The sequence below is a fragment of the Bos javanicus genome, chromosome 18, assembly GCF_032452875.1.
Source record: "Bos javanicus breed banteng chromosome 18, ARS-OSU_banteng_1.0, whole genome shotgun sequence".
Taxonomy (NCBI): domain Eukaryota; kingdom Metazoa; phylum Chordata; class Mammalia; order Artiodactyla; family Bovidae; genus Bos; species Bos javanicus.
Window position 1 is genome coordinate 46,823,839 of NC_083885.1, and position 27,282 is coordinate 46,851,120.

Consider the following 27,282-nt stretch of genomic DNA (forward strand, 5'->3'; position numbering starts at 1 on the left):
TCCTTTAACAGTGACTATTTATTACATATGACTAGACTGCATTCTCACATTGGAGGGGTACCATTGACATAGCTGAGCTCCAGGTAAGGTATCCCGATCAGTTGGGCTGGAGAGCAGCAGGAGCCCCCTGACGTGGGCAGGAACAATGTGATACCCACCAGGAAAAGGAAGAGGAGGAGGAGGAGGAGATGGAAGAAGGTCAGAGGTCGCCTGGATGCAGGAGTGGGCACTCTGTGAAGGGAAATACAGTGTTAAACATACCAGTGGGTGCCACCGTGAGCCCTGTCCCCCAAACCCCCAGACTCTTCTCCCAAATGTCTTACCCAGGGTCCGCCTCCAGCATCACATCTTGGAGACTGGGAGATGCTTGCCTCATCCTGTCCTAAACATAGAGAGTCACCAGCAGCAGAATGGGTGGAAGTGACATTTAATGTGCTCTTTACCTTACTACCATAGACAGGCAGAACTGGGCTTATTTCTCATCCTTTCCTAGCACCCCTTCCATCCTCAAGCCCCCATGGGGACTTGGAATAGTTCCAAGTATAGTGGAGTTCTGTCTGTGCCTTCCCTCCATGCAGTCCCCCTTTTCCTGGTAACGGTGGTTCAACTTGGAAAGGATGGTGTCATAACTTCCTACTTTTCTGAATTCACAATTCTACTGCCATGACTAGGCATGTGACCAGATCAGGCCAATCAAAGCCCTCCATCAACTTGGCTACTGTGATTGGTGGCGAAGCAGGAGTCCGACCTAGAACTTTTGCTGCCTGTGAGTCTGGAGCATTCTCTTCTGGGGTGAGTGAGCCAGTGGGAAGTGAATGTGTAGCTGCTGGGGCAGCCATGTTGCTGAGAGATCCACCGTGAAGTAGAACCCAAGACAGGGAGGCACTGCGCCCTGGCAGTATTTGAGGTCTGAAATTCAACAGCACCTGGACTTTTCAGTTAAGTGGGGAAAAAAAACAACAACCCAGCATCCCCTTTTTTTGTGTGTAATTCAGTCAGGGTTGGGTTGCTGTCACTTGCTATCACGATTCCTGAGTGATACACCTGGCTGAGGACCAACTCACTCGAGACTTCCAGAGCAGGGGTTGTCTTCGGTGACTTGCTACGTGTTGCCGGTGGCTGAGGCCCGACATGAGCATGTCCTGTGGGGCGAGAGAGGTGTGGGGTTCTTGGAGAATCAGTAACAGACACAAAGTTGAGGAAGGGCCACGATGGCAGTATGGTATAATATAGATGAGATTCTGGGGGAAGAGCAAGATCTCAGGGAGAGATGAAGAGAGGGCCGGAGCCCAACAACAACAAACCCGAGAAGAGAGACATTATTTATTCATTCACTCAACAAATACTTAATGCGTGTCTGTTACACTCCAGGTACTGTTCTAGGAGTTGAGAACACAGAGGGCACAAAAGCAGGCAAAATGCTGGCATACATGGAGTTTATATTCTAGCAGGAGAGAGACAGACTGTAATTTAATAAATATATAATGTCACGATGTGGTAAGTACTGTTAGGTGCTAACTTTTCACTCAGTCGTGTCCAACTCTGTGACCCCCTGGACTACAAAGTCTATGGAATTCTCCAGGTCAGAATACTAGAATACTGGAGTGGGTAGCCACTCCCTTCTCCAGGGGATCTTCCCAACCCAGGGATCAAACCCAGGTCTCCCACATTGTAGGCAGATTCTTTACCAGCTGAGCCACCAGGGAAGCCCAAGTAAGAGGATAAGGAGTGATAATATTCTGAGGCCAGGGCAGGTCTCTCTGAAGGGGTGATGTTTGAGGAGAGACTGGAGTGAAGGAGGAAGGGAGCTGGGCATGCATCTGGGGGTTTAGAGATGGGAGTGTATTTGAAATGTCTGAAGAGCCAGGAGGGTAGTGTGGTTGTGGTGGGGTGAATGAGGGGGAGAGTGAGAAGAAATGAGGGAATGTAGATACAACAAAGAGACCGGGAAGGAGAACACTGAGACACCAAAAGAGAAAGAGACACTGGGAGAGACAGAGCCAGAGGTTTGAAGGCCTTCTCGAAAGGCAAGGACCCTGCTAGGAGACACACAGAGGGTCCCATGGGTGCTTGGAGGAAGGAGGTCACCCCACCTGCTCTCACCTCCAGGCTTTGTCCTCTGCTCTGGGGCCCCCTATGGCCACACAGCTCACATGGAGCCCCTGGTGTCCGGGCTGTCCTTCGCCCTAAAGGCTCAAGGTCCCCAATGTCCCCCGCCGGGTCCCATTCCAACTCTGCTGGCGTGGGGAGGCTACTGGGTGCCCAGGGCCCCCAGACCCCACCAGGGCCTGGCCCATCTAAGTCCCCCTCGAACTCCAAGTCCTGTTCCAGTGTGCTGGCCTCCTCCAACACCTGCTCAGAGGACAGAGGTCATGAAGGTTGAGACTGGCACCCGCGCCGGGGACTGCCAGGGTGGGCCATACCAGGCTGGTGCTGACCAGCTGGGCCTGCAGCCGCCACAGCTGCCAGAAGATGCTGTCTTGGTGGGCTCTGAATGTGCTCAGGACTTGCTCCAGGGCTGCCTGGGCCTGAGGCTCACTGCGCTGCGCCAGCCCCTCAACGAACGCCAGCAGCGCATCTAAACACTCAGCTGCCCCACGTAGGTCTGCCTGCAGCGCCTGGGTACACATGGTTGGACATCATCAATACACCCCACCCCGCTGCCTACACACACACACACACACACACACTGGGTACACATGGTCGGACATCATCAATACACCCCACCCCGCTGCCTACACACACACACACACACACACACACACACACACACACACACGGTACACATGGTTGGACATCATCAATACACCCCACCCCGCTGCCTACACACACACACACACACACACACTGGGTACACATGGTCGGACATCATCAATACACCCCACCCTGCTGCCTACACACACACACACACACACACACACACACACACACGGTACACATGGTTGGACATCATCAATACACCCCACCCCGCTGCCTACACACACACACACACACACACACACACACACATACACACACATACACTGGGTACACATGGTTGGACATCATCAACACACCCCACACCACACCACCCTGCTGCCTACACGGAGACACACATAGACACACACACCACAGGGGCACCAGAACACCAGAGACCTAGGACTGGAGTTACTACCCCCACCCTCTTCCCATCCAGACATGAGGAACATGGAACAGATCCATTTCCAAGGGAAGCTGGCCCTGACTCCTGAGGCCCTTACCCACCTGCAGCTGGACCATCCTGCTCTGGGCTGACATGCAGGGCCCCAAGCCTCGCTCCAAGTCCTGCAGCCAGAGGCCCAGCCCCAGAAGACAAAGATGCAGACTGTCCTGCTCAGCCTCCAGGACCTCCCGGCCAGAGATGGGGTGCTGGGAACACAGAGCTGAGTCAGGGCCAGTGAGCCAACCTGGACCTTGTTCCCACTCCATTGCACCCAGGCTCCTGCCTTCTGGATGCTTCTCTGCAGCAGAGTCCATCTGTGGGTGTGCCCCAGGGCCGCTCCCACCTAGAGAAACTTCCCAGTGGAGTCAGGCCCGAGAACCTCTAGTTCAAGTTCTCCAGGTTTTCAAGGCTCCTAGAAACTTGTCCATATAGGGCCTGGGGGTCTTGGAGAGGGAGGGGTAATGGAACCAAATTACTCCCACAGGAAACACCGGGGCCAATGATGAGATAATTCTTGGACTTCCCTGGTGGTCCAGTGGTTAGGAACCCACCTGCCAATGCAGGGGACACGAGTTCGATCCCTGGTCCAATGCTGTATGGCAACTAAGCCTGCGCTGCATCTCAACTACTGAGCCCATGCACCGCATCTAGAAAGCAGCCCCACTACGAAGAGTCAGACATATTGGAGTACCTGAACAACAATAAAAACTCTCCGCAACTAAAGAAAGCCCACATGCAGCAGTGAAGACCGAGCACAGCCATGCTGCTGCTGCTGCTGCTGCTAAGTCGCTTCAGTCATGTCCGACTCTGTGCGACCCCATAGACGGCAGCTCACCAGGCTCCCTCGTCCCTGGGATTCTCCAGGCAAGAACACTGGAGTGGGTTGCCATTTCCTTCTCCAATGCATGAAAGTAAAAAGTGAAAGTGAAGTCGCTCAGTCATGTCCGACTCTTAGCGACCCCATGGACTGCAGCCCACCAGGCTCCTCCATCCATGGGACTTTCCAGGCAAGAGTACTGGAGTGGGGTGCCATTGCCTTCTCCACAGCACAGCCATAAATAAATAAAATATTAACATATAATTCTCTCTCAGTTGATAAAATATGAAGTAGTAGACAGGTCAGGAATCACTGTCTAGAGCATCCCATCCCCACACAGTTGGCCAACACTTCCTGAATCATCGCCTCATCCCCGGTGTGGAGGCCAGACTCTGGGAGACAGACAGGAGGTGGGGGCTGGCCCAGGGGCCCAGGTCACCTCAGCTCACCTCTAGGTTTTTGGATCCAGCTGACTCCTCAAGAGAAAAGGGCGCTGGCAACCTGGGGAGGCCAGCAACAGGCTCCAGGCCCCTCAGCCCACCCCGAAAGTGCTCTGGAGGGTCCAAGGAGTCCTGCCCCAGCTTCTGGGCCTGTTCTGACCTGGGAGGTGGAGGACAGTGACAGGCCTGTGGGTGAGTCTAAGCAAAAGTGAAAGTGAAGTTGTTCAGTCCTGTCCGACTCTTTGCAACCCCATGGACTGTAGCCTACCAGGTTCCTCTGTCCATGGGATTTTCCAGGCAAGGGTACTGGAGTGGGTTGCCATTTCCTTCTCCAGGGGACCTTCCCAACCCAGGGATCGAATCCGGGTCTCCCGCATTACAGGCAGACGCTTTACCATCTGAGCCACCAGGTGAGTCTAGGTGCCCATTATTCACTCTACTCCACCGCTGTCCCGTGTTACCTCTCCCATGTCCCCAGGGGGTCTTAGCCACAATACCTCCTACCCTTCAAGGGCCCCTGCTAATGCCCCCACCACTTTGGACCCCAGTTTCTAAAGCCCCAGCCCCTACCTGATGCTCTCCTCTCCAGATGCAATGCAGATTGTGTCTCCAGTAGCGTCCAGTTCCCTAGGGGCTCCAGGGGGGGTGACTGAAGAGCTCTGAAGGGAATCTAGGGCCCAGAGGTGGGGGCCGGGCCATATTTGGGAGCCTGGGGACAGAAAGTCAGTGAGGACCCCCAGCAGGAGCCCTTTTCCTAGCCCGTTTCCTCGAAAACTTCCTCAGTAGGACTCACCCAGGCCTGAGGCAGCCGAAAGCCCAGGGGCAGGTTCAGCTCCACCTCCTTCCAGGTGGAACCTGGACCCAGGTAATTTGATGCCTAGCTCAGGTGACCCTACCTCCATTTAACTCCTTCCTCCCTAGTATACCAGTAGCTGACTCTCAAGCTCACCCCACCCAACTAAGGGGTTTCCAGATATGACCCTGCCCTCTCAAGAGCCCCAAGTTCTGAGCCACTCTGAAACCCAGACCGCTCACCCTGGGAACCCACGTCCGCGTGTGCATGCATATTCAGTCGTGTGGGAGGCTTTGCCAACCCCATGGACTGTGGCCTGCCAGGATCCTCTGTCCATGGGATATCCCAGGCAAGAATACTGGAGTGGGTTGCCATTTCCTACTTTAGGGGAGCTTCCCCACTCAGGGATTGAACCTGTGTCTCCTGCATTAGCAGGCGGACTCTTTATCACAGAGCCCCTCGGGAACCCAAACATTTGCCCACTCCCACCCCCAAATGTCCAAAACCAGAGTAAGACTTTTTTGTTGTTGGTTTATTTGGAATGGGTCCTCTTCCTGTGGTTTCCACACAGGTACTGGAAAATAACCCTAGGGGAGCCGCCTCTACCCCAGAGATCCAAGGTCACAGGGCGGTAGCAGTCCAGAGCGGGAGCGGGCTCGGGAATCCGAGCGGGTCCTGGGTCCTAACGTCACTTGCTGAGCAGGAGGCCAGCGCGCAGCACGCGGGGGACTCGGCGGATGGTCAGCGAGACGCGGGTGCCGCGCACCAGGCGGGCTCCCGGCTGCGCCGAGGGGCAGGCGGCGGCGTTGGGCGGCAGGGAGGCTGCCTCGAGCGCGTCTACTCTGGCTGCCGCGATGCCATGGAGGAGGCGCGTGTAGGCGGTGCCACGGAGCACCAGCAGGCTGCGCGGTTCAAGCAGCAGAGAGGTGGCCGGCCGGGGCGGGGGCCGGGGCTGCAGGGAGGGTTGAAAATCAGCGGGTCCCCAGAATTCGGTGGCGGAGGCAGACGAGAGTTCAGCAGGTTTGGGGGTTCAGGGGGTGAGGGTCAGTGAGTTCCAGGGGCAAAGGCTGAGGGGCAAGTGTGCTCCTAAGAATCAAGGCTTTGGAATGAAAATCCCAAGGGCGACAGGGCCAGGGCCTGGAGGGGAGGGGCACGACGGGAGGGAATGGCGAGTGGTCGGCAGTCTTTTGGGAAAGGGTAGGAACTAGGCTGCAGATGGGGGCGTCTAGGTGTCTAAGGAATCTGCAAGGGTCTGGGACTGAGGGATCAGTGGTCCCAGTAAACTGGGTGAAACTGGGCCAAGGACTTGGCTGAAGCCAGGAAGGGAAGGAGAGAGAAGCAGGTCTGGGCGGATGTGGGCTATCTCAGGATGCTTTAAGGACACCAGCAGAGGGGAGCAGACAGGAGCATGTGGGATTGACAAAGGGAGCCCCGGGACTTCCCTGGCGGTCTAGTGGTTAACACTCTGTGGTTCCATTGCAGGAGGTGAAGTTTCTGTTCCTAGCCAGGGAACTAAGGTCCTACATGCTGGGTGGTATGGCCAAATAAATACGTTTTTTGGTTTTTTTTTTTAAAGGGGGAACCCTAAGGAGCAGCTGTGATCAGGGTGTCCAGGGTAGTTTCTGTGAACACTGGGGCATCAGACATGCATCAAAGAAAGAGGTCAGGGTAAGTGCTGTCATGAGCAACCCTCACAGAAGGAAGGGGGCTTGAGCAGTGAGTCATAGGTTGAGGTGCCAAGAGAATCTGGAGGTGTCCTGCACGACAGATCACATTATTGGAGTGGGAGGGAGGAGGTCAGTATTGGCGTGCCTATGCAGTGGCCATTGAGAGTCAGGGTGTCTTGGAGGATATCAGAGACACCCCTGAGGGGATGGTGTGGGGGTATCAGGATATCAGTGTCTGTTGGAGAACTGGGGAGCCCTGCCTGTGGTATTGGAGTGCTCACTCTAAATATGTGGGGCCAGGACATCTGTAGGATGTCAGGATAGTCACTCAACAGGTGGGGGTATCGGGGTATCTGTGAAGATCATGATTTCTAGGGCACCCTGCAGGTAGATGGGTATCAGGGCTACCTCATAGGTGGGTGGAACTAGGGTCTCTTGGAGGATATGGGAGGTCGGAGCGCTCACAAGTGGCTGGGGCAGCATCTCAGGGCCCACCTGCTCTGTCGGGTTATCATCCTCTGGCTGCCGAGGCTCGTAGAGGTCCAGCATGGTGTGAGAGCCCAAGCTGATAGTGCTGACGGTCGGGTAGTACAGTGGCCCATCCTCGTGGGGCTGAGGAGTGAGTACCAGAGCTGGATGGGGCAGGAGTCCACAGCCCACCCCCCAACCCTCTGAGGTGAAAGGTGTCCCCCAGCTGGGGACAGGGAGGCGAATGCTTGGTTGGGCTATGTGAACTGCTTAATGAGAGTGGATGTGGGTCAACATGATGCCCCGCCCTGTGGTGGGTCCTAGGTCTGGGGGGTGGGGTGAGAGTGTGGTTACCATGATGCCCTCCCCAGGCAGATACTGGTTTACAAGGACGTGGTTGGCTGGGAGACCCCCAAAAAGGCTGAGGTCAGACACTTTGTCCACGTAGCGCTGGAGCCATGGTGGCAGTCGCTCAGGAACCATCCCCCGGGGATGGGGGAGCCCACCTGGGGGAGGATGATGGGATGCTGAGGGCACCCAATCAAGGAGCTCTGGCACCAAGGAGCCCCCATTAGGAATATCCTAGTGGTTGGTAGCACTCTGACCTCCTCAGGGACCCCTAACTCTTTGGAGATCCCCACTCCACTCTTCAAAGCTTTCCTGCTTCTCCAAAACCTAGAGATGCCCCCCAACCCATCAGGAAATTCTAACCCCTCAAGACCTCTACTGACCCCTCAGAATCCTCCTGATCCTTGGGATCCCTTGAGCCCTCAGGGACCCCCCACCTTGGCCTCAATGTCCTGAGACAATCAAACCTGACATGCCTACCCCAGCCCACATCCCTAAGTCAGCTATGCTCACAGTCAGGGACACTCACCCCAGTTCTGTAACTTCCTCCCGGAGAGCTGGGTCCATTTTGGCTTTGGGGCATTGAAGACCTGGGAGATGAAAGGGGGTCAGTCCTTTTTCAAGGATCACCCTCTCTGATTCTCCCACCCAGGCCAACAAAGCGGTTTTTACCTGGGGTGGAAATGGGTCATCTCAGTTTCTGTGGGATCATTCTCTGGGATAGTGTTCCCAGGATTTTGTTGTTTGCCTTCTCCCCCTGTGGAGACCACAAGCCTCAAAGCTGACCTGTGTCTACCAGGATTGAGGAAGGGCTACAATCAGGGTCTGAATCTACCCAGAGCTCTGGGATGGATTGGGCTCTTTCAGCCCAGCAAACAGTCTGCACTCTAATTTTCTGATCCCTGGGCTATCTCAGGACAGTCTGAGTCCGGAACCTCCTTGTTCCTATTACCTGGGGGAGACAAGGTGCTAAACTGGGTTATTCAGTACAGTCAAGGGAGTACTTTGAAAATTCTCCACTGCCAAGACCCCAGGGGTCTAGAAAGGGTTGTCTCAAAGAAGTCTAAGGGACTTCCTGGATGGTTCAGTGGCTGACTCCACGCTCCCAATGCAGGGAGCCTGGGTTTGATCCCTGGTCAAGGAACTATTAATATACCCCACATGCTGCAACTAAGAACCCACATGCCACAACTAAGAACCTGCATGCCGCAACAAAATTTGAAGATCCTTAATACCGCAACTAAGACCCGGCACAGCCAAATAAATACTAAAAAAATAAAAAGTTGGACTTCCTTGGTGGTCCAATGGTTAAGAATACACCTGCCAGTGCAGGGGACATGGGTTCGATCCCTGGTTTGGGAAGATCCCACACGCCGCAGGGCACCTAAACCTGTGTACACAACTACTGAGCCCACACACCCTACAGCCTGTGCTCCAAAACAAGAGAAGCCACTTCAATAAGAAACCCATGCACCGCAACAGAGGGTAGCCCCTACTCGTCGCAACTAGAGAAAGCTTGCGCACAGCAAGGAAGACCCAGAGCAGCCAAAATTTAATTAATTAATCAAAAAGCATCCTTAAAAAAATAACCCTAAGAAATCTTCTTATTCCCTTCGTGGTAATGGGGCTGGGATGGGTTTTCTCAGTAGGAGAGTCTGAGCTTTCAAGCTAACTCATTCCTGGGACTCAAACAAGATAGGAGTAGTTGAGACTGCACAGGGCAGGTTCAGGCTCTATAGCCAAGGCTCTGGGGCTGCAAAGGGCTATCCCAGTGCATGGATTCTGAACTTTGTAAAACTCTTCTTTCCCCAAACCTTAAGAATAGAATGCAGACTGTACTATCTAACACAGGTGGTCTGGGCTTGGTAACCTTGTTCCCAAGGCTCTGGGTCTATGCTGAGCTATCAGCAGAGGGAAGCGTTTACTCTTAACATTCTGAGGCCTGAATTATCTCCGCACAAAAACCTGAACATTGTAAATTCTTCATTCCCCAAATCTCAAGGGCCTGAACTGGGCTCTTTCAACATGTGTTATAACCTCCTTTTCCCTATAACAGTAGCAGGATTGAGTTGTCTTAGCACAGGAAGCCTAAACTCCATAATAACCACCACCTTTCTAGGTATCAGTTTGGAAAGTTCCCTGGTGGTCTAGTGGTTAGGATTCAGCGCTTTTATTGCTGTGGCCTGGATTCAGTCCCTGGTTGGGGAATGAGATCCTGCAAGATGTATGACTTGGCCAAAAAAAAATATCAGTTTGGTTTCCCCTAAGTCTTCTGGGAAAAGCTCTTTTGCCAGGCCCTAGCAGGTGTTGAGAAAGGAATATGGAAGGTGAGGGATGGGTGCTGGGTGGCACTCTCCTTTCTGCCAGGATCTTCACTGTGGCCTTGTGGGCTCTCACATGAGAGCTGGGGGTTGGAGAGGGATCTGGGAAGAGGAGAAGAACAGACCAGAACAGTGTTGAGATCACCTGTCGAAGCAAATACTCCTCCTCTTCCTTGGAGATGAAGTCAGGGATGTAGTAGATTACAGGTGGTGCCTAGGACAGAGAGATCCCCCTGAAGGTGTGGCCCTTCCACCTGCAGACTAGTGCTAACACCCATGCGCAGCCCTTCCTCTGGAGCATAGCTCAGGATGTCCCCAGACAGGCCAGGGCCTTAAGTCAAGGGACCGATGACTATTTGGGGGATGAGGAGGTGGGGGTGAGGATAGGGCTGGATCCTGAGGGTAAGAATGGAGAGGGAGGGGTCAGTCCCAGCCCACAAACCCAGGAGCTAGCCTCCCTATCCATCTCCACTCTTATCTCCCACCCTCTAGTCCCCACCTTCACCCTCTGCACCCCCAGTCCTGACAACCTGCTCCACCCTGAATGGTTCCAGGGCTGGGACCCTGGCATCCTGATCCTCCATCGACAGCAACTCCAGGTACCCGGTCAGACCTGTGGGGAGGGGAGAACATGCTGAAGTAACCAAGCCTGCCGCCCTCAGACTATGATCCAGCTTTCTGCTCTTACCATGGGCCACAGCCTCAGCTCAGACCTCTAGGGAAACTCTTTTGGTTTCTAAAACCTAAGCCCTCAGTATCTCAAAAGCCACTCAGTGCACATCCCCCACACTTGCCCGGACACAAGGAGCACCCAGAATACTCCCCCAAACTCCATCCACCAAAGGTCCATCAAACTACACATATTTGCTGTCTTAAGCTCCCACAGAGAACAGCCTCTGACTCCATCCGCCGCTTTCCCAAGAGCGCCACACATATCCCCCAGGGCTACACACCAGAGTCCCTTTAAACACCTTGATTTGAGACCTCATCGTAAAAACTGCCATGCCCTGACTAAGCACAGCACAGCATGCGTGCCTAAAAACTGCAATCCTGGCTCTCTAACAGTGTTCAAGGTCTTCATAGATCCTCCTCTCTCCTCGAGCGCTTTCAGACGCTCCATTCTGAGCACCCTTGTGCCCCCAATCTAAGCCTCCTCAGACATACCCATTTTCAGTCTCCTCGGACCCCCCTACTCTAGACTCCTTTCAGATTTCTCTTCCGGAGCGCCCCTTCACTGCAGCACCCCCGGACCTGAGTCTGACTCCTTTCACGCCCTGAACCCCCTGGGTCCCCCGACTCTGTCTTCTAGAATCCCACATTCTGAGCTTCCTCGGACTCCCATATGCGCTACCCTGGGTCCCCACTCTCAGCTCTCTTGGACTGCCATCTCCACCCTCGGCCACCCCGCAAACTGACCGTCCACCAGTGACCCCTCCAACATCCAAATTCAACATCCCAATTCCTTTCCAGCTACTTCCGCTCCCATGCCGACGCAGGCTTGCTCAGACCAATGGGAATTCTCAAAGGCTCTAAAGCTCCGCCTTCCACCCAATAGGCCCTCTCACAGAGTGTCGCCCCGCCCCCTCACCCTCGTTCGGTGATAGGCTATGCCTCCTGGCCTTTGAGCCACTAGACCCTTCAGAGACCGAGCTTCGTCTGGACCGACCAATCAGAGCTTCAGAATGGAACCCATCCACACCGCGGAGCCAGCCCAGAGTGGAGGCGCAGCCTTGGCGGCCCACAGGGAAAACGCGTGTGTTGGAAGGACCCTCGCAGGTTAGGCCATCCTATACGAGCCGTAGGGAGACGAGATTGAGGGAAGGACTTCCTCTGCCGTGCTCCCCTAGTAAGGGTAGAGAGGCACGGCCGTTAACTCCCTAAACACAGACCCCACACGGAAAGCCGTAGAAACGTCTTTATTGAAGGGGATAGGGGTCATGCTGAGTTTGGGGACATGCAGTGAAGGGGCAGTCGTGAGCTGTCCTTGGTTTTCAGGGCCCCAGGTTTGCCCTGGACACCCTGGGCCTTCAGGGTCTCCGTCGGTTTCTGCTGTTCTGACCAGGGTGCTCTGAGGTCCTTCAGGGCCAGTAACTTAGATTTGGCGTTTTGGACCTGTGACCAGAACGTAGATTGAAATGGGGGCTCCAGGATTTGGGATCCCCTGAAGGCCTCGATGCTCCTCGTCTATTAGAGAGGGAGGCTTGAGGATTTGGGGTTCCCTTGGGACTGGGGCTCTTGGAATTTGGGTATCTTGTGATCCATGGACTCGGGGCATCGAAATCCTCTGGTTTCCAGGGATGAGAATTTCTGTTTGGGGGTCTCCTGGTGCCTATGAATAGGGCTTGACGTGCCCTGGGTGCCTAGGATGCATATCCTGACTACAGTCTCCTCCATCTCAGGCATAGGGACTTCCATGGTTGGGAGATTCCTGGGGGCTTGGAATCAGATTTTTAAAATTTGGGATTCCCTGGGGATTTGGGGTTCCATGATTTGGGGGTCCTGGGAGTTAGGGTTTTGGGCTCTCCTAGGGGCTGTAGGAATTAGGGGCAGAGGGAAGTTTGGGACATGTACTCTGGGGGTTGGGATCCTGAGTCCCAGAATGGGGCCTCCAAATTTTGGGGTCCCCCAAAGGGGGAAATCATTACTTAAAAAATAGAGAATTTTCTGGGAGCCTGGCCAGCACAGGTGCTGTGGGCCACATGGGGTGGGCTTCATACAAGGCACTGGGGGTTTCTTGAGGGTGCAGAGGGTAGGAAGACTTGGGGGTCCTGTAATTAGCACTTCCAGGACTGTTTTGGCATCTGTAAATTGGGGGTGACAGTGGGCTGGTTAATGTGGGTCTCTTCTTGAGGGGTAAGAGTAGAGGCTTTTGTTAATGGAGGGAGTGTCCGATTGCAGTCTAAGGATTTTGGGGTGACCATGGGAGTCACAACATCTTGACAGGACTGATATTAAATGTGGGTCTGTTACTCTTCTCTGGAGATGTTTCTTTCAAGGGGGGTTGATGTGGGGAGGGACTTTGTTAATAGGGAATGGTTTTGCTCCAGTGACTAGTGACTCAGGAATGTTCTACTGTGGAGCATTATGTAGAGAAAGTCACCATCATTTGGGGTGAGATGGAAATCTGTTAATTGGAGGGTCTGATCTGAGGGGTGGGACTAGCCTGAAGGTACTACACTCAGGGAATCTCTTTCTGGGTAACATAGGGTCTGTATTTGGGGGGTCATCATGGGGGAATCTGTTAATAGGGCCTCAGTGATCGAGGGCTGGCTAATGGGGGTCTCTATTCTGGATGTGTTACTGGGAATCTCTATCTCAGGGTGACTCGGGGGCTCCTCGTGTCAGGAGATGCTAGAGGGGGCTCTGTGTCTCTGTCGGATGTCCAGAGCCTCTAAGACTGCATCTCCGCCCTCAGCATCCAAGGAAACCAGCAGCAGAAGAGCAACCTGGGGAAAAGAACTGTGTCACGCCCCAGTGCAGGGTGCGGGAGCATCTGGACCCATCCCCACCCAGCTCTTCCCCAAGGTCTGGGATTTGGCCTTTCTGGGTTCTGCCTCCACCTCTCCGGCTCTCTTAGGCTCCTCTGGAGCAGAGGGTGTTCTGTCTCCCTTGTTTTTGTTTAGTCGCTAGCTGTGTCTGACTCTTTGCGACCCCATGGACTGTAGCTCACTCCTCTGTCCATGGGATTTCCCAGGCAAGATTATTGAAGTGGGTTGCCATTTCTTTCTCCAGGGGATCTTTCCGACCCAGGGATTGAACCCCTCTCTCCTGCTTGGTAGGCAGATTCTTTACCACTGAGCCACCAGGGAAGGTCTTACTTGCCTCTTAAAAATTGAATTCACCAGAATTCATGGTGGGTCCGGGGAAGCTAACTTAAGTCCTAAGTTTTCCTAACCTCTATTTCCAGCCCCAACCAGAACTCCAGACCTCTCTGTCCAGTGACCTGGCGGATGGCTTTCCCTGAATTATCCCACAGGAGAGGGGACCAAGGGTTGCTACGCACCTGGAGATGGAGTTCTCTGATGCGATGTCCTTTGGGGTCCGGACTGTTGTAAAAGTGCGTTTGGGCTGCGTCACTGAAGAGAAGGGCAAGGTTTCAGGTGATGGGATGACAGACCCACCTCTGTCCTCAATATCCACCCAGACTCTTTGTCATTAATATTTATCTACATCCCCAATATCCTACACTTCCAACAGCCATCTAGACTCTCTTTTCAGTAATATTCCCTGTGTCCTCTGAGACCTACCCATGTCCCCAATGCCTGCTCAGAGCCTTATTAACATCCTCTTCTCCATAACACCCATCCTTTCGGGGGTCCGACTCATCATTTTCCTGGATCCCCAATTAAATACTGGAGATTCTGTCACCAGCATATACCTAAGGACCCATGACCTTACTGCCTACCCCCAAACCACATTCCTCCTCACACCCAGCCCGCAACTCACTTGTCACTTGATGCACTTTTTTGGCTCCAACATTGTCCCCAGGGGGGTCAGTGGATCCACCAATCCTGGGGAGACATGACAAGTGCGAGGAGTCAGAGCCACAAGAGGCCAGAGTCTGGCAGGAGCTGAGCTGCAGGGGGCCTACGAGGAAAGCGCTAGGGTATGGGGATGGGTGTCCACTCTATCCTCCTGGTCCAAGAGGAGGAGACATCTAAGGTGGGTATCAGGGCTCTGGGAAGTACCCTGGGTGATGATCAGAGTCTGGGCTCACCTCTGAATTCGAGATGCTGGTGCAAAGACGCCATGCTTCGGGGGGCAGGTGAAGTACCGGACACCGAAGACAGAGCCATCGTGCTTGCCGGTGGGCTGGTCTAGCTCGATGCCATACCAGTACCCTGCAACAGGAGGGTGTCAGGATGCCTTGAGGCCCTGCCTGCCCCCCGGCCCAGATAGTGATCCTCACCTGGGGCGAAGTCTGTCTTTCCGTAGAAGCGCACAATCCCTTGCTTCTGGCCAGCAACGAGGACTTGGTCTCCAACCTCAGCCTTGGCTCCTTCGCGCTGCTGCAGGCTGCCCAGAGATGGGGATGATGAGGGCTTCTTCTTACCTGGGGGTGGAGGGGACAAGAGTTGAGGGTGAGGCCTCCAGACACGAGCCCAGGGGATGCTATGCCACCCAGAAAACCACAAGGTAGGAACTCTGTCCTTGATCAAATGAGATGAACTGCAGAGCTTTTCTCTGAAATAGGAGTGGGGGGTTGGGGGGCTTGAAAGAAAACCCCAGCTGCCAGAGAAATGGGGTTGGGGGCTTTAGGCATTAGAGAGAAAACTGAGTCAAGAACCTAGAGAACCCCAAAAACTCTTTCTCAAAGTTAAGGATATTGAGGCCAAAGGAAAACCCGAGTGTCAAAAGTCAGAAATTATCCTTTTAAAATGAAGGAGAGGGGGAACTTCCCTGGTGATCCAGTGGCTAAGACTCCACACTCCCAATGCAGGGGGCCTACATCAATCCCTGGTCAGGGAACTAGATTCTGCATGCCACAACTAAATATCGCGCATGCTGCAAGGAAGATGGAAGACCCCACGTGCCACAACTAACACCCAGCACAGCAAATAAGTAAGCAAATAAAGAAGTATTTTTAAAATAAAAATATGAAGAGGGGAAAATAAATAAAATGAAGGAGGGAGTTGGGTCTGAGGATAAATCAAGTCACTAAAGCCAGGAATCCCACAGATTCTTCCCTAAAACTGGGAGAAAGCCTTTGAGTCTAAGGGGAAGCTAAGTCACAGGGGGCAGGGAACACATACAGGTCCTTCCAAGAACTGGGTGGGACCAGTACTGAATCAAAGGAGAAACTCAGGTACAAAAGTCAGGGACTCAGAGTTTGTCCTCTAAAATGGGAGTTTGGGCCTGAGGAAAAACTGAGTCACAGAAGCTGGGCTACCCACAGAATATCCTCAAGACTGGCTCCTGTCACCCCATGGGCTCCGCCTGACCTTTGTGTTCCCTGCGGCCCTTGCCAGTGACACGGGAGAAGTCCATTCGGGGAGTCCGAGGTGTGGAGGTGACGGATGAAGGAGGTGCGTCCACTGCCTTGGAGATCTTGGACACAGAGGCAAAAAGACCTGGGGGGACAGAGCCTGGGCTGGGACTTGTCCAGGCCTCTGCCCCCTGCCCCATCATCACCCGACCCCACCCCTCAGTCAGCAGCATCACTACTGAGTGGACCCCTGTGGGACTGACCCTGCTTGGGAGGGCAGATGAAATACCGGACGCCCCCAACACTGCCATCATTCTTGCCCTCGGGTTCATCCAGCTCCACGCCCACCCACTGGCCACTGGCGAACTCCGTGGTCCCGCAGAACCGCAGCGTGCCCGTCTGGAGGAAACAAGGGAGGATATGGCTTGGGTGGGCCTTGGGAGGCCATGATAAGATCACTGGCACAGGGAATTCCCTGGCGGTCCAGTGGTTAAGAGTCAGCACTTTCACTGCTGAGGGCTCAGGTTCAGTCCCTGGAGATCTTGCAAGCTGCACAGAGTGGCCAAAAAGAAAAAAAAAATCACTGGCAAACAAGCAACATGGTGGGGTGTATGAGGGAACCCCAGGCTCAAATCTCAGCATCTCAGCTTGGACATCACCATCCACTGGCTATGTGACTTAACCATACTGTGCCTCAGTGTCCTCTGCGAAATGGGAGTAGAAATTGCACCCACCTTACAGGATTGTTACAGAGCTGCCCTGCCCAATGTAGTAAATAGCCACTAGCTACATAATGACAAAATCAGGACCTCCCCCATGGTCCAGTGGTTAAGATTCCATGCTTCCACTGCAGGGGCTATGGGTTTGATCCCTGGTCAGGAAAGTTCCACATGCTGAGCAAGGTGGCCAAAAAAAAAAAAATAACTAAAATTAAAATATTTCCCCAATTGCAGTAGCCACATTCCAAGTTGTTAATAACCACATGTGGCTTGTGGCTACTTCACTGGACTATAAATACACAGAACATTTCCAATCTCACGAAGTCTATTGGACATGAATGCTACAGACACGGAAAAGTCCTCAGTACAGGGCTTGGTGCTGAGTAAGGGATCAGTAAGTGTTGACTATTCATATACTGTGACTTTCATAAAAGGGCTGAACGGGCCTCAGTGTCACCTGTAAAATGAGGATAACAGTTCACCTCAGAGTCTAGTTATCTGGTGGAAACATTTTTAATATATGTGACATTGCTTAGCTGCAGTGAGTGTGGCTATTATCATTTGGGTGAGATTCCTTCACTGCTCTACACCTCAGTTCCTTGTCTATGCTGCTGCTGCTGCTGCTAAGTCGCTTCAGTCGTGTCCGACTCTATGCGACTCCATAGACAGCAGCCCACCAGGCTCCGCTGTCCCTGGGATTCTCCAGGCAAGAACATTGGAGTGGGTTGCCATTTCCTTCTCCAATGCATGAAAGAGAAAAGTGAAAGTGAAGTCACTCAGTCGTGTCCGACTCTTAGCGACCCCATGGACTGCAGCCTACCAGGCTCCTCCATCCATGGGATTTTCCAGGCAAGAGTGCTGGAGTGGGGTGCCATTGCCTTCTCTGTCCTTGTCTATAAAATGGGCTAAATAATAGTGCCTCCTTTGGAGAGTTGGTGTGGGGATCAGAACAGTGGCTGGCACACAAAGAGCACTTGGTGTACACCAAGCCCTGTTCTAAGGGGTTTACTCATTTTAACTAATTTAAACTTGGAAAAGAATCTAAAAGAGAATGGATATGTGTGTATGTGTAACTGATTCATTTTGCTGTACAGTGAAGCAAACTAACACAACATTGTAAAATACAAATTCATTTTTAAAATAAACCTCATACAACCCCCTGAAATGGGTATTTTTAGTTTCCTTTTACAGATGAAGAAACTGATGCCCAGAGAGGTGAAATCACTGGCCCCACAGCTGGCAAGTGGCAAAGAGATGTGCTTGAGCAAATCCTAATAACCACTGTGCTGTGCTGCTTCTCTCCAGGCAGAGACTGTTATTACATGTCTCCAGACAAAGGTTTCACCACTCTGGATTTCTTACAGTCTTCTGTGTTGTAAAATGGAGAGAGTCAACCCCTCCTGCTTTCAAAACTGGCACACTGATTTGATTAGATCATGTACAAGAACTTTCCAAAGGGGGCTGATGCATGCAAAACTCTTGATTAGGAAACAAAGTGTGACTTTATGGCTTCTCACTGTACAAAGAAACAAAATTCAGTCACTGCAGTGGCCTGCAGGTCCAGCCCCTGCTAACCTTGCCGCTTCACTCTCCCTAGATAACTCCCTTCCATGCACACTCCTCTGAGCCTTTGTACCTGTGGTTTCCTTTGTCTTATATTTTTGCAAGGTGAGCTCCTTCCCATCTCAGCCCGTATATCACCTCCTCAGAGATGCCTTCTCAGAAGACGCTAGCTAAAAGCACCTCTGCCCTCGGCCAGGGCCAATTTATTAAATATTTGCATTTAATAAATGTTTTCAAAGCCCTTGCTACTGGAAATTATCTTAACTGTGAGTTGACTTTATTGACTGTCTCTTCTTCAATAAAAATGGAGTTCTATGAGAGCAAGGCTGGGGCTGACACAAGTCTTTACCCCCAAGGACAGGCTGGGTCCAGCATGGAGCCTGAGGGACAGCAGGTAAATGAATTCAATTTGGAATACCTGGATGAATGAAGATGTTCTCTGTCCTCTGGGACTTTATCCCTGCTCCCTCTCTCTGCTGCTGCTGCTGCTGCTAAGTCGCTTCAGTCATGTCCGACTCTGTGCGACCCCATGGACTGCAGCCTACCAGGCTTCTCCGTCCCTGGGATTCTCCAGGCAAGAACACTGGAGTGGGTTACCATTTCCTTCTCCAATGCATTAAAGTGGAAAGTGAAAGAAGTCGCTCAGTCATGTCTGACTCTTAGAGACCCCATGGACTGCAGCCTACCAGGCTCCTCCATCCATGGGATTTTCCGAGCAACAGTACTGGAGTGGGGTGCCATTGCCTTCTCCCGCTACCTCTCCCTAAGACCCCCCTTTCTCCTTTTCTTCCCCTGGCTCACTCCTCCACATCTTCAAGTGGATGCATTCCCCATCACACCCCTGATTGCTCTGACCAGTACTTTTTTCCCAAGCAAGGGAGTGATCACTCTGGGAGCACAGGTGGCCCCTGAATGGGGACCACAAGGCCCAGGGGACCCAAATGGGGCCGACCTGTGCTGATCACTCTGCCTGTGCTTCCTCACGAGAGCCACAACTGCTCTGGGCTGTCACTGTCAGGAGATGGATCTGGTGTCCCCCTTGGACTAAGAGCTCAGTCCAGCGTGGGGCATAATGGAGGCACAGGCAGAACGGCTGGATGAAATAAACGCTGTGTGCATGCCTGGGAGGGTGGACAGACAGAGGGGGCGAGTCTGGACTCTGCCCAAGGCCGCAGCTTTGCGCGCTGAGTCCTGCCCTCCCCTCCCTGCTCCAGTTCCTGACCTTCTGGCCATCCAGTAGCACGCGGTCTCCCAGGCGCAGGCCCAGTGCACTGAGCATGAGATTGCCTGGGACGTTGTCATAGTTGGGTAGTGTGACCTTGGGGAGGGCGCAGGAGAGTGGCACTGCCTCCTCCAGTAGCGTCCTTAGCTCCTTGGCCACCAGTGCTGCCTCTGCCTTGTCCAGGGACATGTCCATGGGGTCTGGGACCACCTCTGCTGGCACTTGTCCCTTTCGGTTCTGTGGACCGACAGGAAGAGAGGGGAGAAAACTCAGTGGTGGTAGGCTGCCCTCCCACTGAGGCCATGCCCCCACAGACCCTGGGTCAAGGTGAAGCAGAGACGGGAGTAAGGTCATGCTCTGGGCCACCATGGCAACAGGAAGGGATGGGGCATTAAGGTTCAGACCACGGTCCCCAGGGAAGTCCACCCCTGAGCCCTCAGCCAGGGATGTCAAGTATGGAGCCGACGGGGAATGAAGGTCCCACTTCAGTGCTGGAGGTCATGCCTTCAGGGCCAAGACCCCAAGCCCAGGAATGGGGCCATGGAAGGACAAACACAGAAAATGGGCTCCTGTGGTACCAGGTCAAGGGTCCAACTGGGCCAATGGGGAATGAGAGCTTCAAGAAAGGCAAGTGGTCCTGCCCCTCTCCCAATCTCTGCAGAGGCCTGCTGGCTGGAAAGGGATTGGGAAGGAAGGAAAAGGAAGGTAACAGGACTGAGCCAGGGTGGCAGTACCCGAAGCGCCGGGTTGGCGCCGTGTTCCAGCAAACATTTGGCCGCGCCCAGGCACAGGTTGGAGGCAGCGATGTGCAGGGCTGAGCCGTGGTTGAAGTCACTGCACGTGGAGTTCACCACTGGGAAGTGGGTAAGAGGAAGGTTCCAAGTGAGCGCCCTCAGCACCCAGCCCTTTCGCTGCTGCCTTCCAGTCTCCGGAAGTCCATCTCTTCATCTCTTAACCCGCAGGCTCCAGTGCCTCCCCCAGCCTCTGACAGAGCCCCGCCCCTGCTCGGCCACGCCCCTCCCGACTAGCTCCTGCCAGGTCTCAGTAGCGTTAAGGACCACTGAGCCCCATTTCCTGCACCTCCCACCTTCCATCCTGGCCTCCCAAGCCAGGTCCATTAGTCGTCTTCCCACCCTTCTTCACTCCCTACACCTGAGCACCCTCCTCCTGCTTCAAGACCTCCTTCCTCTCCGGGGCCCTGCCCGCTCCCAGCCCGGCCCCTCCTCCTCACCTCGGGGCCGCGCACCCTTCAGCAGCACACGCACGAGATCGGGCACGTCGAAATAGGCGGCGTAGTGAAGCGCGTTCATGTTAGTCCAGCGGCTACGCAGGGTCACGTCTGCGCCCAGAGCCAGCAACTGCTGCGAGAGGCGCACCGCCGCCGCAGGGTCCCCTGCGCGACAGCCCAGGTCAGCTTGGGTCCCCTCCACCAGAGAGTGGAGCCAGGGCCATGGGGCAGACCCTGGGCCTCAGGGACTGCACTTTGGGATCCTAGGCTGTGGGTGGACTCAGGATGGAGGTCTGAGGGCTGGAGTTCTGAGAGTGTCGGGCGTAGGAGCCTAAGTTTGGGGGTTCATGGTTTGGGGGCTAGGACCCTCACCGACTCCGTGGGCCCCAGCCTTGCACGCATAATGGAGCAGTGTCATGTCGGTCAGCCCATCGCGATCATTCACATGGCAGCCTCGACGCAGAATCTAAGGGTACCGGGGACCAGGGAGGGTTACCCAAACACGTGAGGGACCCCTTCCCCTCCTCCCTCGCATCACCAGTGTCCTTACCTCGTTGCCGATGACGTCGATCTTGTGTTGGACTTGGGGCACCCACTGACGCACGATGGCGAACAGCTCAGGGATGGTGGTCTGGGGGTCAAACAGAATCTCCTGGCAGGCAGGGTCGTTGGGGTCGAAGAAGGTGAAGGCTGGGGTGGTGAGAGGTCCAAGGTCACCCCCAGGCAACCTGACCCCGCCTCCTTCAACCCTGAGATACAGCAGCCCTCAGTCTTTGTCTTTAAGACCTCCTAAGGCAGGGTCTCACACTGGTGGCCTGTGGGCCCTGGACATTTTCTGTGGGCCCAGCATGAGGTTTCAAAATGAAGAGGTTTCGCATAAAAATTAGGATGCCCTCGTGTTTTGAAAATTAAAGATCAGGCGATTCCTGTATAACAGCCACCTCTACCTCACGAAACAAGAGTGTGACAAGGAGTCTGCATGCCCAAGGGGATTGCTACTGTTCTGGCCCATGGTACCCTGTCAGTCTGGGCACGATTAGGCCGAATCTCCAGAGTAAAGAAAAAAATTTTTAATATTGATTTATTTATTTGGCTGCATGTGGGATCTTTGTAGTAGCAGGCAGTATCTAGATCTAGTTCCCTGACCAAGGATCGAACCCAGACACCCAGCATTGGGAGTGTAAAGTCTTAGCCCCTGGATGACTAGGGAAGTCCCAGAGTAAAGAAAACTTAAAAGCCAGAAATCAGTTTTTAAGAAAAATCTCCCCAATTTTTCAGCTACTGTGCAGTCCACATAAATGTACCCATGGGCAGGATCCAACCTGTGGCCAGCCAGGGAGAAACCCAGAGGAACTTCCATCTCCCTGCTTTAGACTCTGAGGATTGCCCTCTAGTAATGTTCAGCACCCAGCACAGGGCTGGCACGTGGTGGGAACTCTGCCTGTTGAATGGATGAGCACGTGAAGGACCAGATGATACAGAGCCCAGGGAAGTACCGTACAGTCTCCAGCAGGCAGCCTGTGTGCTCCTTTAAAACCCCAGCCCTTCTTGGCTGAGATCCCTGCCCTGGCTCCCATCACACTTGAGTACAGATCCAAATCTCACTCTGGCCCAAAGGCCCTGCACCAACTGGCCTTGTCTGTTCTTTGCTCTCTCCCCCTCACTCATTCCCCTCCAGTCACACTGGCCTCCTTCCACCCTTTCAATTTGCCAGGCAAATTGCTGTCTCAGGGCTTTGTGCTTGCTGTTTTTCTTGCCAGGGCCAGTCTCCCCTCAGATCTTCTTAAGGCTCCAGAGAGGCCTCCCCAGACCACCCTGGCCAAGTGAGCACCTTTGCCCTTCTCCATCTCTTGCCTCGCACCCCCCCCCCCACTTTTTTTTTTTTTAATTTGGCTGCATCGCAGGGCATGTGGGATCTTAGTTCTCCAACTAGGGGTCAAACTCACACCCCCTTCATTGGAAGCACAGAGTCTTAACCACTGGACCGCCAGGGAAGTCCCTCTTGCCTTTTTAAAAATTTCTTTAAGAATATCACTACTTGGGTACTTCCCCAGCCATCTGCTGGTTAAGACTGCAGAGACCCGGGTTCAGTGCCTGGTCAAGGGACTAAGATCCTGCATGCCTCATGATGTGGCAAAAAAAAAAAAAAAAAACCCACTACTTGTTTACTCCTTCCTCCCTCCTCTTTTCCTCTCTTTCTCTTCTGCCCTCTTTTTCCTCTATCTCTCTCACTTGTCCCCCTCACTAGGACATTTCTGTTCTCCCTTATCCCCAAGGCCCTGGCATCCAGGAGATGCTCAGTCTCCACTGAATTAATGTACACATTTAATAAACACATACATGAGTTTCTCCTGGAGTCCACCTTAGCCCTCTCTCTGGCCTCAACCACATTTTCAGATTCCTTCACCTTCTGTGACCAAACCCTCCTTGTTTTACAAGCAGCAGGATTCCTGGGCGTGGGGAACAGACACCCTAGGCTCTTTGACATCCCAGCAGGCTACAGGCCCCAGCCACACTTCCAAAGGAAATTTTCCAGTTTTCCAGGATGGATACCCCACCCTGGACACCCAGATAATGTTATTTTTCTATCAGACTGAGGGTAACCTATAGCCTCTCTGATCCCCCTCTAGTGAGTGACACATGTCCACAGAGGCCATCCCTCTTGCCCTATCCTGCTGGTGCCTACTCTCTGAACTTGGAACCTAGTTGAACGTACAGCTACTGAGGATTCCCAGCCAACATCTAAAAGCCTCCTCCTATACCCAGTTCTGGCTGAGCTCCACTCTCTCTATGCAATAACCAGAGGGAGCTTTTAAAAATATAAATCAGAACTGCCACTCCCCTGCTTTTAAATACCCATGCCCCCACCTCCAACTGCTCTCCCCACCATCACACTTAGAATATACATGAAGTCCTCACAGTAGCCTTGAAGGCCCTTCCCAGATCCAGCCCTTGCCAACCTCTCACTTCATCTCTGATCACTCCCTAACTGCAGCACCATGATTTTCTTTTTGTTCCAAGCTCAGTCCTGCCTCAGGGTTTTTGCAACTTGCTGGTTACAGCCTGGAACTCTCTTTTCCCAGCTTTCCTATGGTTGATTCCTTCTCTTGCTCAGTTGTTGTTGTTTAGTCACTAAGTTGTGTCCCAACTCTTTGTGACCCCATGGACTGTAGCCTGCCAGGCTCCTTTGTCCATGTGATTTCCCAGGCACAAATACTGGCGTGAGTGAGTGACAGTTGCTCAGTCGTTTCCGACTCTTTGCGACCCCATGGAATTCTCCAGGTAAGAATACTGGAGTGGGCTGCCATTTCCTTCTCCAGGAGATCTCCCTGACCCAGGGACTGAACCCACATCTCCTAATTGGCAGGCAGATTCTTTACCACTGAACCACCAGGGAAGCCCCCCTCATGCTCAGGGTTTCCACCTAAATGCTTCCTCGTCAGAAAGACCCATCCTGACTGCTCTATCTCAAGGTGCTGCCCCCTAGCCATTCTCTATTATTATATCTCCATCTTTTATTTCTTTCATAGCATTCACTCCAATCTGAACTTATCTGATTTTTTTTTTCCTGACCATGCCTCATGGCATGTGAGAGTTACCAGACCAGGGATCGAACTCATGCCCTCTGAAGTAGTAGTGCAAAGTCCTAACCGCTGGACCCCCAGGGAAGTCCCTGAATTTATCTGATTTATATATCTGTTACTTGTTTAGTCTTGCCTTCTCTCCTGAGAGCAGAGATCATGCCTGGACTGCTCACCATTAAATCTCCATCTCCCAGCAAAGGCTTGTCACCGAGTATAGTACTGCTGGTGAATGAGTAGACACTTTCTATATATCTAAGAGGACACCTCCCTCTCAGCTCCACAGCTTCCTACCTCAGAACCTTCACTCCTGTGATCACCTCTCCTGGGATCCCCTTCCCCTTGTTAACCCTCAATCCATCCTTGGGTCTCCCTTGAATGTTATTTATTCAGGAAAACTGTATCTTAAAAGGCTCTTGCAGACTCCTATTCTTGGCAAGCACGATTCTCATCATGTCTTTAATTATGTACTTGTATTTTTGTACTTATTTGTGTGACCATTATTGAAGCCTGTGAATTTTCTTAGGCAAAGACTAGATCTGTCGGGCCCCACCTCCTAGGTCCATAGCAGGCTTTCAAAACATGCTTGTTGAATGACTAAAGGACTGAATGATGTGTCATGAATCAAATATTAGGATTATCCCAATTCCATTCTCCAGTGGGTGAATGAATGAATGAATGAAGGGGGGTGGGGATGCAAGGGCCATGACTCCTCCAGACCACCTTCAAATCCTCGGGAGTCCTCCCACCATCTCCACCAGCGGAGTTTTCAGCCGGATCTCCCTGGCCACCCAAGGCTCCAGGCCATATTGCAGGATGGGGAGGGGGGTTACCGTAATCCTTGGGGAGGGGGGCTGGTGCCGAGGGGTGCACAACAGGCTTCTGCCGGCGCTCCTGGGTGGGGCTGGGGGGCTCCGGGACAGGCTCATCCTCCTCCTCCTCTTCTTCTTCCTCCGCCCTGAGCGGCGGGGCCATGGGGGCAGGATCTGTCTTAGTCATGGTCCTCGGTGGCCCTCGGGGGGCAGGTGCAGAGTTGGGGGTGGGCTTCAGGCAAATCCTAGGGGCAGAGGTCAACTAGAGAGGGTGATCCACAGTCTCCAGAATCTGAGCCCCCGATACGCTCCCAGGGCTCCGGATTGCTCTCACGCCCCCAGCACTGGATTTTGGGCAACCATAGAGATGTCAGTCACCCATCAGAGGACCCTGGTTTGTGGGCCTACGGTCTACCATTTCCCCCAGGCCAGTCCCCCATTCTTCTCCTCCCGCGTCAGGCCCTTCAGTCTAGGCCGCCCCCTCCCCGGGTTTGTTTATCTCAGGATGCAGGATGCTTTGCCCCTCCCCTTCTCCGCCGGCCTCCCCTCTATCCGTCTTACCTCGGGTGGATGGGGCTGAAGACCAAAGCTGAAACCGGGGAAACTGGAGTAATGGGGTGTCAGTATCTGGAGAAGTGATGGGGGAGAAGGAGACAGAGAGAAGGGGATGAGGCCCAGACGCCGACGGGGGGATGGGGGTGGAGAGGGAGGGGCGCTGACAGCGCATGCGCCGTGTCACCCCCAACCAGGCGCGGGGGCGGAGACAGCGAGAGGCTGTTTGCATTGATGAAAAGGCTGCAGGCAGGAATGGTAAGGGAAGAGACACAGAAGATGGGGAAGAAGAAATGGCCACCAAGAAAGATGTGAGGCTTGGAGACAGAAGGAGAGAGATGAAGCAGTTGTTCATTCGTTAAGTCCTGGGAAAACCGGCACAGTCCTTCCCGCTGTGATAGCGCCTTCCCCGCAGGCCTGCAAACCAGACCAATTAGGGCAGGGGTCTGTGGTAGTGACAGGTGTTTTCTCTCTCTAACGTATCAGACCTGACCTCTTCTCCACGTTCGCCCTAGACAAGTGATGTCTCAGAGGGATGGTTTTGTAGAGACTCCTATGGTCATTGTCATGGTAATTGTCGCAGAGTGCTCGCACAGCACTTACCAGGCCAAGAGAAGTTAAGCCACTTGCCCAAGGGTATAGAGCAAGTAGGTAAAATGGAGCTAAGACTTGAATCCAAGTAGCTCGGCTTAATCACCATGCTACCTGACTTTGGCAGTGTAGGGCACACATCTGCCAACAGACCCCTCCCCAGAAAGGCCTCCAGGAGCCAGCCAAGGATGGCTCCATCACAGTGGCTTGGCTGTTTCACACCTGACTATGGCCTGCCGTGTCCACTCCGATCTGAACAGAACTGGTTGACTTTGCCTTCCACCCCTCATCCTTCGAATGGGCCGGCCCAGTAGCTCCATTCAAGGTATTCCCAAGGTATTTCATCCCTCACCCTCATCCCAGGCCCTGACCCTGGTCCATCCTTCATCCTCTCCTACCTGGACTATGGCAGCAGCCTCTTCCCTGTTCTCCCTGCTCCCCCTAACACCCCAATATGCTGCCACAGGGAACCTATTAATGCCTATCACATCAGGACCTTCCTAAAGGCATCTGCTTGCTGCCCCTCACCCCAGATAAAAGCCAATGTCTCAACCATAGCCCACAAGTCCCATCATCTTGCCAATCTCACCTCCTCTCACTGTCCCCGTCACTCGCTGCACTCTAACCACACTGGCCTCCTTGTCCCTCCTCACCCCTGGACCTTGGCACTAGCTGTTTCTTCTGCCTGGAATGCTCCTCCCCCAATACCTGATCTCCTTTCTCCTCTCCTTTAGGCTTTCACTTATTGGTTCCTTTTCAGTGAGACCTTTTCGGCTGTATCTAACGTTGCCTCCCAACCCCGCCCTCCTTACAAACTCACTCCCTTCCCTGATTCACCATAGCAACACTGCCCTCCTCCAGCTCACACCTCAGATGCTGCTGTTAGAACAGGGGCTGTTCTCCCTGAAACATCCAATCTGCATGCCTTCCAGGCCAGCTCCTTTCCATCATCCAGGTCTCTGCTTAAACACTGTCTCCTTAGAGAATCTTCCCTCCCTCCCTCTGCCCACACCACCACCCCCCAAACCCCGTCTCGCTGCAGCCCATTATATT

The 27,282-nt window shown here is 53.4% G+C and overlaps 3 protein-coding genes and 1 long non-coding RNA gene across 8 annotated transcripts; 1 reads left to right on the forward strand and 3 right to left on the reverse strand.

Annotated features, from left to right (window-relative positions):
• SYNE4 (spectrin repeat containing nuclear envelope family member 4) lies at positions 1-5,225 on the reverse strand. Its single transcript, XM_061386067.1, is given in 9 exon segments — positions 1-231; positions 324-382; positions 1,065-1,142; positions 2,104-2,352; positions 2,424-2,618; positions 3,244-3,387; positions 4,448-4,598; positions 5,009-5,082; positions 5,084-5,225. Coding segments are annotated over 9 exon segments (1,191 nt in total). The 5' UTR covers positions 5,138-5,225; the 3' UTR covers positions 1-44.
• Positions 5,226-5,745: 520 nt separating this feature from the next.
• Positions 5,746-11,554, reverse strand: ALKBH6 (alkB homolog 6). 5 transcript variants are annotated; one of them, XM_061386090.1, is made up of 7 exons: positions 11,452-11,551; positions 10,566-10,648; positions 10,181-10,249; positions 8,244-8,304; positions 7,721-7,872; positions 7,394-7,510; positions 5,746-6,183 (listed from the first exon to the last, which is right to left on the reverse strand). In XM_061386090.1, exons 1-7 carry the CDS (start codon positions 11,474-11,476, stop codon positions 5,920-5,922), a joined length of 771 nt encoding a protein of 256 aa, XP_061242074.1. In that variant the 5' UTR covers positions 11,477-11,551; the 3' UTR covers positions 5,746-5,919. The 5 variants fall into 5 exon arrangements, with proteins under 5 accessions (XP_061242074.1, XP_061242075.1, XP_061242076.1 ...); XM_061386091.1 differs by lacking the exon at positions 11,452-11,551 and adding an exon at positions 11,200-11,292; XM_061386092.1 differs by lacking the exon at positions 7,721-7,872 and having other exon boundaries at positions 10,161-10,249; positions 11,452-11,554.
• A 78-nt stretch (positions 11,555-11,632) lies between these two features.
• Positions 11,633-16,154, forward strand: LOC133229579 (uncharacterized). Its single transcript, XR_009730572.1, has 2 exons — positions 11,633-11,811; positions 13,943-16,154. It is a non-coding gene; the product is annotated as an uncharacterized LOC133229579 (long non-coding RNA).
• Positions 11,933-27,200, reverse strand: CLIP3 (CAP-Gly domain containing linker protein 3). Its single transcript, XM_061386014.1, has 14 exons — positions 25,648-27,200; positions 25,108-25,331; positions 21,244-21,383; positions 21,066-21,159; positions 20,697-20,858; positions 20,200-20,318; positions 19,466-19,702; positions 16,225-16,360; positions 15,978-16,106; positions 14,945-15,088; positions 14,753-14,876; positions 14,482-14,546; positions 14,039-14,111; positions 11,933-13,481 (listed from the first exon to the last, which is right to left on the reverse strand). The coding sequence occupies exons 2-14, from the start codon at positions 25,271-25,273 to the stop codon at positions 13,427-13,429; spliced, it is 1,644 nt and encodes a 547-aa protein (XP_061241998.1). The 5' UTR covers positions 25,274-25,331; positions 25,648-27,200; the 3' UTR covers positions 11,933-13,426.
• Positions 27,201-27,282: the final 82 nt, after the last annotated feature.

What these genes read in the sequence shown, in the direction of transcription:
- ALKBH6 (XM_061386090.1), bottom strand. Translation starts at nt 11,476, where the DNA reads ATGTTGGAGGGGTCACTGGTGGACG. An exon ending in AACCATTCAGGGTGGAGCAG is followed by an intron (nt 10,250 to 10,565) that starts GTTGTCAGGACT and finishes TCTCTGTCCTAG; the next exon opens with GCACCACCTGTAATCTACTA. An exon ending in TGCCTGGGGAGGGCATCATG is followed by an intron (nt 7,511 to 7,720) that starts GTAACCACACTC and finishes CTCACTCCTCAG; the next exon opens with CCCCACGAGGATGGGCCACT.
- CLIP3 (XM_061386014.1), bottom strand. Translation starts at nt 25,273, where the DNA reads ATGACTAAGACAGATCCTGCCCCCATGGCCCCGCCGCTCAGGGCGGAG. An exon ending in GCGCCAACCCGGCGCTTCGG is followed by an intron (nt 19,703 to 20,199) that starts GTACTGCCACCC and finishes GTCGGTCCACAG; the next exon opens with AACCGAAAGGGACAAGTGCC. An exon ending in AAAAGTGCATCAAGTGACAA is followed by an intron (nt 14,112 to 14,481) that starts GTGAGTTGCGGG and finishes CCTTCTCTTCAG; the next exon opens with TGACGCAGCCCAAACGCACT.